The sequence below is a fragment of the Perognathus longimembris genome, unplaced genomic scaffold, assembly GCF_023159225.1.
Source record: "Perognathus longimembris pacificus isolate PPM17 unplaced genomic scaffold, ASM2315922v1 HiC_scaffold_4480, whole genome shotgun sequence".
Taxonomy (NCBI): domain Eukaryota; kingdom Metazoa; phylum Chordata; class Mammalia; order Rodentia; family Heteromyidae; genus Perognathus; species Perognathus longimembris.
Genome location: NW_025959802.1, coordinates 25,914 through 39,491, shown reverse-complemented (window position 1 = coordinate 39,491; position 13,578 = coordinate 25,914). Strand labels below are relative to the sequence as shown.

Genomic DNA, 13,578 nt, shown 5'->3' with positions numbered 1-13,578 from the left:
CAACTACATAATAACCTAAAGTTTTATTTGAAATTTACCTTTTCTCATTTCCTAAAATGTACACAGGCTGTGTTGTTTTGTGATGAAATCTTACATTTTTTCTTTGAGAGGTTTAACTATAAATGGGCCACTTGGTTGAGATATATCCCAAAGTGGGCTTTTGCTTTCTTGATAGAATAGATAGAGCACCACACATGAAGCATACAATCAAACATAAGGGAAATGTCCAAACCAATTCTAAACAGTGTTAACATTCTACCGATGGCATGATCACCAGGTAGTTGGCCTTGTTTTCCTGGTTGGGGATGACTAAGAACACAAACAGCCCCACAGAAAAGTCATATCCCAGCAGAGCCTGGAGTTCCGCAAAGGACTAGCCAAATGGGTGCAAGTGTGGAAGCTCCATTTGCCCAATGGATCGCTCCAATGTGGCATTTTGGGATCCTAGTTGCTTCTCTCCAAAGTCTCATAGTTAACAAGATCCCTACAGCTTCAGAAAAGAAAAGGATTCGCTTAAAGGATAGTTAGGTTTGAGACAGATGAAGTACAATAGGAGGGGTGACATTGGTCACGATTTTTGTACTTATAAATTGATAGCCTGAATTGAAGCCCCCTTGTACAAATACATAAAGAATATTTTTTTAAATGAAGGGGAAAAGTCACATTAAATGAGGCTGTGAATTGCGGTTTTGATTCATTACGCTTGTAATTGTTAGCATAGTTATTTTTATACTAGTTATCTATTCCTTTTCCTCTACATACTGGCTTTAAGATAGCTGGAAGATTATGGGTTTCTATTCATGTTTATTGTGCATTCCCGTCCCATTTGTTTACCTAGAACAATCCACCTCTTAATGTGGAGTTTCAGTGCAACATTAATGTGTTTCCATTTGGAATTGAATCAGTAGTGAAGTCAGCCCATTTCTCTACACTCTGCATTGTATGGGATGACTGTGTCACCAAAAGCCTTGCTCTACATGTCTGGGTGACAGCAGCCATTGAAGGAATCCACATGTGGGCTTCTTCACAGTGTAGTGTAGTGGTGAGATTCTGAAGGCAAACTTCCCAATGAGAGGAAGTTTTCTTGCTGTTTCTAAACTTTTTCTAATTTAATGTTTGAAATAAAACAGTAAATTCATCACATTCTGTTCACTAGAGAGCATTCTCAAAGGCTAGGTCCTATTCAGATAAAGTAAAATTATAGGAGGAATGCCCCCATATATATATATATATACATATATGTATAAATATGTGTATATATATATAGAGAGAGAGAGAGTCAAGCTTGAGAATCATCTCACCAATCAAACCCTATTGCAAAGGAAATCACTTCTTCACAACTTCGTGCTCTTGAAAAGGTACAATTATTTACTTGTTTGGCTTAGAATTCTCCCTGCTTTGTGGCAAGAATCAGACAATTACAAAATCATGTAATTGAATCCAGTCCATTTTGTTCAAAACCATGCGTAGATTATATCACTAAACTTCTATACTGGGACATGTCATACATAGTTACTTGCCAAAAGTCATCATTTTCTGGCATGAAATTCAGATTTACATTAAAAACACTTGAAGATTAGAATACGGCTTATAATTTTAGACAGCATAGATTGCACTCTCTTTAAGTGGAATTGGAATTCTAAGGTTGGAATTAGAGTCATTCTATAAAGAAAAAAAACAAGAAAACTAGGAGACAGAAGTGCAAGACCAAGCACAAGTGTTTTATGACAAAGCTGATCGATGGAGGGAATGTACTTTAACCTTGTAGTCATTTGAAATGAGTTGACTTTCTGCGTAATTCAGGGGAGCATATTCTAAGTATCTTACTATACTCATGATTGATCTGTGTAAGCTTGCCTTTCTTTACCAACCTGTGCTGATGACCATGCAGGTTTCTGCTGCCTCAGAGAATCTGCAGATGGGCAAATATCAACAGCTGCAAGAAGAAAATAATTTCCTCAAAGAGCAGTTACAGTCCCTGCAAAGCAAAAACGATTCACTGGCTGAGGAGAATACAAAGCTGAAGGAAGACCAAAAACATCTTACTGAGAGTTGCAAGTGTACCATAGCTATGACAGAACAGTACAGAATATTCCTCACACAAAAAACGGAAAGCGAAATAAGTGAACAAGCAGAAAAAGTGTCCAACTTTATACAGGTGAATATGTTTATTTCTAATATGCTTAAACATTTATTGGAAGGTATATTTTGGACTTACACATTGTTTCATGTACTTTATTAGAAGTAAATTATATAATGTTTCTATCTTACATATTACATCATATTCTATATATTCTACATTATTCCCACATTGTAAGTACATTTATATTCAATAACATTCTTTTTATTAAAAATTACTTCATGGGCTGGGGATATGGCCTAGTGGCAAGAGCGCTTCCCTGGTATACATGAAGCCCTTGGTTCGATTCCCCAGCACCACATATACAGAAAATGGCCAGAAGTGGCGCTGTGGCTCAAGTGGCAGAGTGCTAGCCTTGAGCAAAAAGGAAGCCAGGGACAGTGCTCAGGCCCTGAGCTCAAGGCCCAGGACTGGCAAAAAAAAAAAAAATTACTTCATGTTTGAAATCTAGTTGCCATAAAATTAAATTCTTAGAAAACAATAATTCATACAGATTATAACATGCAAGCCAGGCACCTGTGGCTCACGCCTGTAACTAATAGTAGCTACTCGTGAAACTGAGATCTGAGGACTGCAGTTCAAATCCAGCCCAGACAGGAAAGTCTATTGAGACTCCTCTCCAGTTAACCTCCAGAAAACCATAAGTGAAGCTGCGGCTCAAAGTGGTCAAGTAGTACCCTGAGTAGAAAAATTCAGGGACAATGCCCAGGCACTGAGATCAAGCTCCACAATGGACAACCGTCAAAAATAAAACAAATTGGAACATGCTCATAGACTTTCATTCAGGTCAGGTTTTCTTTCTCAAATTTGATTGGTCTTGTTCTATTTTATTAAGTTTTATCCATACTCTTGTACACCTGCTGTAGTACTTACTTCATGTCCTCCCCAAGAGAAAACTGCACTTAGGTATTTAGTATTTAGATTAAATGCAGGGGATAATGATGAGAAGTACTGTAAATTCAAGCACCGGCTTTCCCATATCTCATAGTGTTCTACACCACGGAGAGAATATAGGAACTTGTTCAAGAAATATTGATTGAAAAATGACTCTTCAATTTTCTTTAGGAGCAGAACAGAGCTCGAGCATATCAGGACGCTGTTTGGACATCGACAGTGCAAGCACAACTATCTAAAATCTCCCAGCTATCAAATAAATTACAGGAGTAAGTTTAGAGTCACAGAAAATAAACAAAACTTATTAAGTAGACTGTAAAACATAGTGTTATGCCTAGATTTCCGGTCCCCAAAGACCACCAAGGAGCCGATACCGATGCAAATGCACAAGAGGCTTTATTGCAAGCTGGAGCCTGGACTCTCAACCGTCACCGACACAGCGGATCTGGATTGAGAGTCCCGACCCTCAGATAGGCAGGGTTTGTACTGTGATTACAACAGGGGCCGGATATTTCCAACTTGGCAGATACTTGATTGGATGGTATTTAGCAAGCACGTCTTGTCCTATTTCTACTGGCTCTCTACCCTATCACTTAACCTATTTTGGCTTTGATAATGGGAACTGGCCTTGATATCAGAAACTGACAGTAGGTGGTCACATAGCACTGATAGAGTGGGTTAGTGCAGCGGGTAGAGCAAATCACACATGGGTTAAGCAAGCCGCTTACAGAAGCAGAATTTGGCAGTCAGGCTGACCTAGTACCAACTTTATTTAAACAATTGCCACCATGTTTTCCCATTACCACTAAGCAAGCTTCAGCGGGCTAAAACAATCCAGTACTCAATCATAAGTAAACCAACCCAACAGTTTCCATGGCCTTTCTACTCTTAGTATGTTATTTCGATAGTCTATGACTAGGATCGTTTTTGACTGTCCATTACCATGGTTGCTACCTAGGTAGAGAGGGGAACAGGGCTCCCTATATTTTTAAATGTCAAACTACAAAATAGTCTCGCGGGTGGGGGTGCAGCCCTCTAGCACGGAGTCATCCCCAGGGTTTAGAAGCTGTTATAATTTTAGCAGTAAAGCTTATATTTAGTCACGCGGGTTCTGAGGTCAGCCCTTACATTCCCTCCTCTTCTACTGCTTACTGGGGGGGGCCAGTCATGCCCTCATTATCCTACATTTTTATGGCTTTCCTGTCCAGGGGCTGATATGGAGACCTCAGCACTCTTAGCTGTACCGCGCTGACACGATCTCTTAGAAATGCAGTGAGCCTCTTAAGAGTACAAAGACCAGTAGAGACCAGGTCTGCAAAACAACAAACTTCTTGTCAAATGGTATTTCCACGTTTGGGTCAGTGACCTCACAGTATATATCTAAAACCAAACAACTACTAAACATGAAAAGGTCTACAATAGACCTATCAGAGGATCACCATAGCTCCAAAGCTATGTACACATCATATAAGAACAGGATAAGCAAAAACAACCCCAAGAGAAGGACACAGGTGGAGTCTATTGTTGATGTCGCCTTTGAAGTTTTAGGTGAATTTCCTTTGGCGTACCCTATATGGTTACTTTATGTGATTTTAGTACACTGGGTATGGTTTGTATATATGCCTACCTGATCTAGGGAAGAGAAAGAAAAACGAGGGTGTACGATATCACAAGAAATGGACTCACTGGCCTTGTCAATACAACTTAATTTATTGACACCTTAATAACATTTAATTTAAAAAAGAATACAAGGACCAACCATTAAGATGACTATTACCAACCTCCAAGGTCCTGCTACCGAGGTTTTTAACAATGTCAGCCAAAGGGACCCGTTACACAAAGACTCATCCCATCCCATGCTTTCCTGGTGTTTCTCTGCTCATTCCCGTATGCTTAACCCCAAGACAGCCTTCCTCTCCAAAGAAACCTGTCCTGTTTGGGAGGACCACTTCTGCCAGGGAGTTGGTCAGCGTCTCAGTGGGTGCATGCGTTCACCGATGTCCAAACCCACTTGAGCGGTGAGGAGTTGGTGGATGGCTCCGATGGCTGTCAGGCTGTACTTGATCTGAACCCCAATGGGATGGGAGGGGGTGGGGCAGCCACAGGCAGCAGTGGCTCCCACAGAATGTCACACCTCCTGCTGGACTGCTGCAACTTTCTGCTTAGCCTGGTTCAAGAAGCTTACCCTAAGGCCTGGCTAGTGAACCCCCTAATATAGTCCTGGTTGCCTTTCGGCAAATGCTGGTTGGACAGTTTAGCTACTGCTTCACAACCAAGCCTGGTGCCTAAAGGAGGAGGCGCGGGAACATTGCTTCCTAGGGTGTGATGGCGAACAGGGTGGTGGAGGAGGGCTGGCCAGTGTTCACCAGTCTCAAGGGCTAATTTGGTTAAGCTCTCTTTTCCTCTCTACCTGACTTGAAGTTTGGGGGTGGTAGGCACAATGTAATTTCCTAATAATCCCCAATGACTTACCTAATAGCTGCCTTACCTAAGTGAGGAAAGAGGGGCCATTGTCTGAGCCTATGGCTACTGGGAGTCCAAACCTGGGAATTATCTCCTCTAGAAGCTTCTTCTGTACTCTCTGTGCTGTTTCCCACTTGGTTAGGAAAGCTTCCATCCATCCTGAAACAGTGACTAGAAAAGCTAGCAGGTACTTTCTATCTCAGTAAATCACCTCCCTGTAGGCTCCTGGCACCGTTCCTCTTGCCCTCTTTCTCTTGGCGGCTACTCCGCCAGCCGCATTTGTGGTCTGGCATGGCACGCTGCTGCTGCTAATATTCCTTCTAATGCCTGGAGCTGCCTGTCCCACAAATGCTACATGAATCGTTGTCAATTTTCCTCAGCCTCTAGATCTATGGAAGCGGAAGGACGGTAAGCACAAGCAGCCTTTGAAGGCTGCTGGAGACTCACCCACTGCCTGTCTAACTTGCCCACCTTAGACAAATTGATTGCGCGCTTTCCGGTGGCCCGGAGCCCCCCAGAAGAGCCTGGTGATAAACCTTTGGCCACTCCCTCCCTGCCAGGAATTCAGGGGGAAGAGGACATCTAGTGCCTGAGGCTTCTTTGAGAAGGGAGGGTGGAAGTGGGAGGAGAGCAGGGGGGAAGGGGGCTCCCTACTTTATCCTTCCTCATCTTTTAAAGGGAGCTGATGGGTGAAGATCATTCCTCTTCTGTAACTTCTTCAGGCCTGCTCAGGGGCGTTGACCTGACCTAGCCAGGAACCTATCACCTTAGTCTACTTTAGCGAGAGGCTGCAGGATTAGATGTCCAGTTTACAAGCTTTCCTCCAAACTGGAAATCACATTCAACTTTTAACTTCTAACAACGTTATAGACTTTTGGGGCTACAGCAGTGTCGCCTTTTAACATTTCAGTTTGCAAAAGCGTTTTCCTGACTGGCTGGGGAAACAGATCTCTGATAACCTAACAATGCCTAAATTACCTTAGTAGGCATCAGGTAGGTCTCGGGAAGGACACCATCTCAGGTCCACAAGCTTCCTTCCTGAACAGATGTGCGAGCTCAGAATTCTCACTGCCGCTCAGGGCTTTGAGCAGATGCAGGGGTTGGGATTTTAAGCTATCCCTTCATTAGACAATCTTAGCTTTACTACCCACTATCACAGAGGACTGGCAAGTTCCTCCAGGACCTCCTGGCTCTGATGAACTTGTGAAGGCCAAGCACACATGACTCTAGGATCTGACACCCTCGCTGCCATCCACGCAGTGGCTTCCTGCCTCTGGATGCTCCATCTCTTTCGTCCCAGCCTTTTCCATGCTGAGGTCAATGCACCTTTGACATTTCTCTTGATCCGTCGCTGGACTTGGACTCAGGACCTGAGTGCTGTCCCTCAGCTCTTCAGTTCTAGGCTAGCACCCTACCACTTTAAGCTCCACACAACTCTGTTCTCAGCACTCTGCTGGCTCAATACAGATGAAGACTCTCACAGGGACCTTTCTCTGCCTGGGCTGGCTTTGAACCACAGTTTTCAGATCAATGAATCTTACAAAAGTCCTCTTACTCCAATTAAAGCAACAAGATGGTCCACACAGAAGTAGCTTTTAAGCATCATCTTAACTGGAACTTGGTAAGGGCCAAAGTTACATTTGATAAACTTGTAAGAATCATCTGTCCTTGACTGTAGTTCTACCTGGAAATTTATAAAACCAGCAAGGCAAATTGGAATAGCAAATTAAACAATCATTTTGGCAGCCTAAATTATTTCTTTTGTCCAATTGCAATGAAACATTTAGGACAACTTTATTTTCCAATCTCATATCTAGAAATCCATCTTGATCTCTAAACTCTTTTAGTAACCTCTGCTTTAATATTTACATTTTAGCTTTCAGTTGTATTTGAAGAACTCTGAAATCTAGAGGCACTGGCCACAGTCTGTTCCCTCCGGGTGGCTGCTTTAAAGGGGTCATTTGTTTCCCTGCGGTCTGCGTTATTGCCTAGAACACCTCTGAACTCAAATGACAGTTTTCCCTCCATGCAAGAATTACACATTCCAGAATGACAAACAAGAATCCAGACTTGGTATCTTTGTCCCCTTTTTTAAGACACATCCAAATTGCAACATAGCCTAGAAGTCAAATTACATTGTCCAGATAAACTTTGAACTGTCTTCTGAAAACTTTTTTTTAATGTTCAAACCTCCCAAGGAGCAGTTATAGACTTCAATAGCATCATCACAACACCTATTTTATCATCAGGATGTTATGTCCACCTGTAAGGAAAAGATACGGGACAAGGAAAAGCCTCCATTTGCCCATCCTACTCCTTGGGGCTGGGAGAATTGCCTCTGTGCCAGCTTACGCTTTTCCACCATGTGTGGACTCCCCCAGGGCCTGGCCCACCCCATGGACTGGCTAAGCTGCCCCTTTGCCACATCACCCTCACTCCTGAGGATAGGCTTGCAGGCCTGGCCTAAGGGTTTCTGCCTTTTTTTCCATCTCTCCCTGAGAAACCCAAGCAATTTTTTTAACAGGGATAAACATTAATATCCAAATTTCTGACATTTAGCCCTGAATATTAACAGCAGAGGAAAATAAATTTCACATTTCCAATGTCTTTTGCTAAAGAAAATAACTTGATTACATGTTAAATAGCCTTATGCATTAAGATACCAGACTTAAAACTGCAAATTAAAGAATCCTTAGATACCTTTTAACTGTTTGTATTAAACTATGCACTAATCCTTTAAAACATTTGGTAAGGCCCGAACTTGATGAGCTTTGAACGTCAACTCACCCATTCTTACATTATACTGACAGTTTTCATCTGGAACATGTTCACACTCACACCTGCACACACATACACATGCAAAAGATCTTAAAGCGAGCAAAATAAATGTCGGCCATACTTTTTCCAGTGGCAAGAGGTATTTATGCCAATCTTACTCTTGCAATAACCAAGATTTAAGACAAAACTTAACAAATGATTTTAGCATTCTCCGGTCTCATTTACCAGGGCTTTCTAGTTTTAGCAAGACATTTTAGTGCACTAAGTACTTTTCTGCTGAGGAAAGCTGGTTGGGGGTTCCCTGGGCTAAGACTCAGCCCACCCAGTCCTTGACTCTAGTCTGAGCCCAGTTTTAACTAGAGCATTGTACAGATCAATTGGCCTTTAAATACCTTCAGTTGGAAGAAAATGGCTACTTGAAGCTGATCTCTCTTCCCCTTGGTCTTTCAGACTTGGGGGGACCTGGGGAGGCTGTTTGGAACTCTATACCAGCAGAGACCAGGTGTCTCTTGGAAACTGTTCCTGAGGAGGTAAAAAGGGCATTAACTAGGAAGGGAATTTTCCAGCAAATCCTGCCAGACCAGGATGTAGAACAAAAAGTGATTGGTTTCCCATTTGTTACTTCTATACTCAAGTCGTGTGCCTGGCTTTTCATGTCCTTGAAATTGTCTGTCAGAAGAGAAAGGGAGTCTTCTGAGTCTGTCCCATCTTATGTGAGTTTCAGAAAAGTAGATACAAACAGCCAGAAGCAAACACCAAAGAGACGCACCAAAGGCACAAAGCAGATTTTCAGTGAACGAATTCCTTCTGCCCAGAGGAGGAAGAAGTGAATAGGGATTGTTGGCCTTAGGCTGCTGCGCCCCAGGAGCAGCCCGTTTCCTTCCTACTGACTATACTAAGTGAGGAGGGGACTTTGTTCCCCACTAAGGAGGGGGCCTGGTCTTCCAAGATGACCCACCTACATGTCTGCTTAAGTCTTATGACAACCTTACAGAATATTAGTTACTGGTTATTAAGGACGCCAAAACAGACAAGAAAAACAAGTGTCACACTCTGGTTCGAGGGTCCTGGGATCTTGGGGTTCTGGGAAGAGTCCTCCAAGCTGTTATGCCTAAGATTTCCAGTCCCCAAGGACCACCAAGGAGCCGATACCGATGCAAACGCACAAGAGTCATTATTGCAGGTGGAGCCTGGACTCTCAACCATCACCAAGCTGATCTGGATTGAAAGCCCGGACCCTCAGATAGGCGGGGTTTTTATTGTGATTACAACAGGGGCAGGGTATTTACAACTTGGCAGATACTTATTGGATGGCATTTAGCAAGCAAGTCTTGTCCTATTTCTATTGGCTCTCTACCCTATCAGTTAACCTATTTTGGCTTTGGTAATGGGAACTGGCCTTGATATGAGGAACTGACAGCAGGTGGTCACGTAGCACTGATACAGTGGGTTAGTGCAGGGGGTAGAGCAAGTCACAAATGGGTTAAGCAAGCCGTTTACAGAAGCAGAATTTTGCAGTCAGGCTGACCCATTATCAACTTTATTTTAACAATTACCACCATGTTTTCCCAAGCTTGAGCAGGCGAAAACAATCCAGTACTCAGTCATGAGTAAACCAACCCAACAGTTTCCATGGCATTTCTACTCTTAGTATGGTTGTTTCGATAGTCTATGACTAGGATCGTTTTTGACTGTCCATTACCATGGTTGCTACCTAGGTACAGGGGGGAACAAGGGCTCCCTATATTTTTAAATGTCAAACTACAAAATAGTCTCATGGGTGGGGGTGCAGCCCTCTAGCATAGAGTCATCCCCAGGGTTTAGGAGCTGTTATACTTTTAGCAGTAAAACTTATATTTAGTCACCCGGGTTCTGAGGTCAGCCCTTACAATAGTTTTGATATGACAGACTCATGAGATTACTAGGAAGAGGAACCTAACTGAACAAACCAACTTTGGAAAATACTATGAATACATTAATTTTCTCCTAACTTATTAGAATAGAACAGTTTCTCCTCTTGGTTTACTTTGGGGCTTTATTGGTTGCTGCTCTGTTTTTCTTCCTATTCTCAGTGGCCTTCCCCCTTCATTTTCAGAGAAGTCATTGTCTTTCTAATTAGCACAGTTGTTTGTATACAATTACTTGTCAGTATTCCTTCAACAGAAAATTTCAAGCTCACTTGTGTTTTTTGGGACATTGCACCATCAGTGCAAAGATGTAGCACTTCTGCTGAAGGCACAGTCTATCTGTCTTCCCTGACTGTGATACTTGAATTCACAACTGAGAGTGCCCGGAGACAAAATGCCCTTCAAAGTTATACAGGGAAAGACTGGGAATTTCAATTCTCAACACCGTAAATGGAATTCCTTCCTTTGTTTCTGTGAAGGGGGCAATGTCTTTGACAACAGAATTGCATACTGTGTGCCAATTGCCAAAAGGCTACTTTAGTTCTTTGTATCACCGGCTCTGCGATCTTCTCCATTGGAACTGCTGCCTTGTATTCCTCTAGCCAAAGTTTGATATCTTAAGGACGATAAACACAGTGCAAACAAGCACTTGCAAATGTCTCGGTTGCATATTTATAATCTCTGACCTGCTTTACTGAATGCCAGTAATCTAAGTTTATTATTCGTAGTTTAAACACCTACTTAAGGAGAATCATATGTTGTTTCACTGAACTTATGCTTGATAAAGTGTCCACATATGATAATACAGAGATGATTTTACATAGATAGTAATACTTACATGAGGAATCCTCTAAGTAGAGCCCTACCAGAGGGCAGCAGTGACAACTGTGGAGCCAGACATCCCTGACAATCACTTGTCTCCTCCCTACAGTGTTGGAATTAACTTGCCAGGAATGAGTGTGTGTGTGTGTGTGATTATTTAGAATAAATTACAATTTTACACGTTATACAGTTGGCATTCATTAACCAATGTGTATTTCAAGATACTGTTTCAAGGAACTTAAGTTTGGTCTTAAGGCTAATTTTAAAAGTTAGTGTTTGCACCTTTTTTCTTAAAGCCATAAGTCCTTTGGGTCTAACTCAGGGAAAGATGGATTCCTGGATGTTTGCCTTTTGCAGATGTGAAAGAAAGATTAAGAGACTGGAGGATGAAAATTGTAAGCTTCATCTAAGAGTTCATCTGTGTCAAACATCGTCTGAAACTTTTACTACCAGGAATAGCTTAAACAACCCTACTGAGAGAAATTCTCAGAGTTTTCTGGGACCTCGGACGCATTTTTCAGCAAGAGAAGACTATGCGGATTTGAGCCCAAGACTAAGATCTGCATTTGAGAAGGTGGACGCCTTCCTGAGAAAACTTTAGGTTAGTTACAGTATCTTTTTCATTTTGGATTTCAGACTTCAGACACGTTCTGTCTTTGATTTGATGAATTATTGAGAAGTACAGTTGACTTATTTGTGCCATACAAATATGACAATAATCTGTTTTAAAAAGCAGCACAAGTCAACAAATGTGTCCCATTTCAAGTGATGCTCATTTCCTAATAATTCGATTCGATACATGTATTTAAACTAAAAATGTTTCAACTATCTTTAAAAAGTATAATTAAATGAGATATTTGAGAATAAATGTGACTTTCTATAAATAAAGTTATCATGTGTTACCATACCATACCAGAGCAAGAAAAGTAAGTTCACACACACACACACACACACACACACACACACACACACAAGTTTTCTGTTCTTGGTGCATTGCAAAAGTTTTGGAGGCAATACTTGAAAAATAAGTTGACTATAATTAAAACAAGCTTTAAATTAATATGTTATTTGAAAAGCCCCTTTCATTATAGGAATTATTTGTTTTGCTATCATCGTCTTACTGTGTCCTTGCCTAATAGAATAGCCTAACGTATGGATTAAGATTGGTATGTGAGTTTCTTAACAACAGTTTGCTATAGAATAATCAGTTCCTTGACTAAAGTAACTCTATGAATATTATCTGCATATGTGTTTTTTCTTTAATCACATGCATATATCTAAATACATAAATCATTGTTCTACATTCACTTACTCATCCATTAATTTATATAGCACTTTTTGCTTCTTTAGACAGGATCTCACTAGCGAGCCCAGATGTCTAGGATGAAATATCCCTTCATGCTCAGCCTTGTCAGTGCTATGATTGCAGGCTGCTAAGCCAAGTGCCTTACGTTTACTCAGATGGTAGTTTGAGCCAAATTTTGAAGAAAAAAAATGCCTAAGTTACATACCTATGCTAGAATTCTAAAGTGATCTGTTCCTGCCACTGCCATCTGATCATGTGTTTATGAGACACTTAACATTTCTGTTTTCTTTTTCCATTTCCCATATCATGGCTACCTAGGTCTGGCCATTTTGGAGGACAAATTATAGTTGCAAGATCAGATGTAAGTATTTCCCCAAAATTATAATTTGGTAAGTTATTTTAAGTCAATAGTGCAAACTTTATTATTCCTATGAAATGTACCCACTCATCTAGTTGGTGCTCTAATTTCATTTTTACCTGAAAAGAAGCTCCTTTAGGTCTTTTCTTTTTTGCTGGTCCTGAGGCTTTGATTCAGGGCCTGAGCGTTGGATGCAAGCTTTTGTGCTCAAGGCTGGAGGTACAGCACCTCCAGCTCTAACTCTACAGCATCCTTGATGATGAATAGGAGACAAGAACCACACAGGGACTTTGCTGTCTTGGCTGCCTTTGAACCTCAGGCCTCAGCTCTCAGCCTCCTGAGTAGCTCGCACCCCAGGCAGAAACTACCTGGACACTGTGTTCTCTTTGTTCTCGGTTGCTGTCCTGTTCTGGAAGGAGGATAAATGACAGGTTGGTGATGGACTTATTTTGTGATTCTCCGTGGAACACTGCAGGGATATGGCTTAATGACAGGGCGACCATAGGTAAAGATTTGAAAAATAAAGTGGGGACACTAACTGTGGAAATCATAATTAATCAATCTCAAAACTGAAAGAAAGAAAAATGCGCAATTTATTCAGTCAGATGGAGGCTAAAGTACTTTGCTTCTGGGGGTAGGAGCTACACAAACCCTGATCTATAGAGGGGTTAGAGTTCCAGAAGTCCTTTCCTTCCTTAACTGTGAGTTCTTACCAGCAGATCATTACCTTTTAGATCTCTAGAGGATATACTCTTACTTCCCCATTTATATTTATTTCGATAGGCCTTAATGGAGACGAAAACTTTTTAATAAGTGAGATACAGCGTAGTTAGCAACGTAGAAAAAAAGAATTCATGTATAGTTTTATATACTTAGTTATAAGTAACAATTTATTAGACTTATAAACTGC

The 13,578-nt window shown here is 41.4% G+C and overlaps 1 protein-coding gene across 1 annotated transcript; it reads left to right on the top strand.

Moving 5' to 3' along the window:
• The first annotated feature begins 1,834 nt into the window (after positions 1-1,834).
• On the top strand, positions 1,835-11,605 carry LOC125344833. The gene is made up of 3 exons (XM_048337158.1): positions 1,835-2,158; positions 3,206-3,303; positions 11,362-11,605. Exons 1-3 carry the CDS (start codon positions 1,835-1,837, stop codon positions 11,603-11,605), a joined length of 666 nt encoding a protein of 221 aa, XP_048193115.1.
• Positions 11,606-13,578: the final 1,973 nt, after the last annotated feature.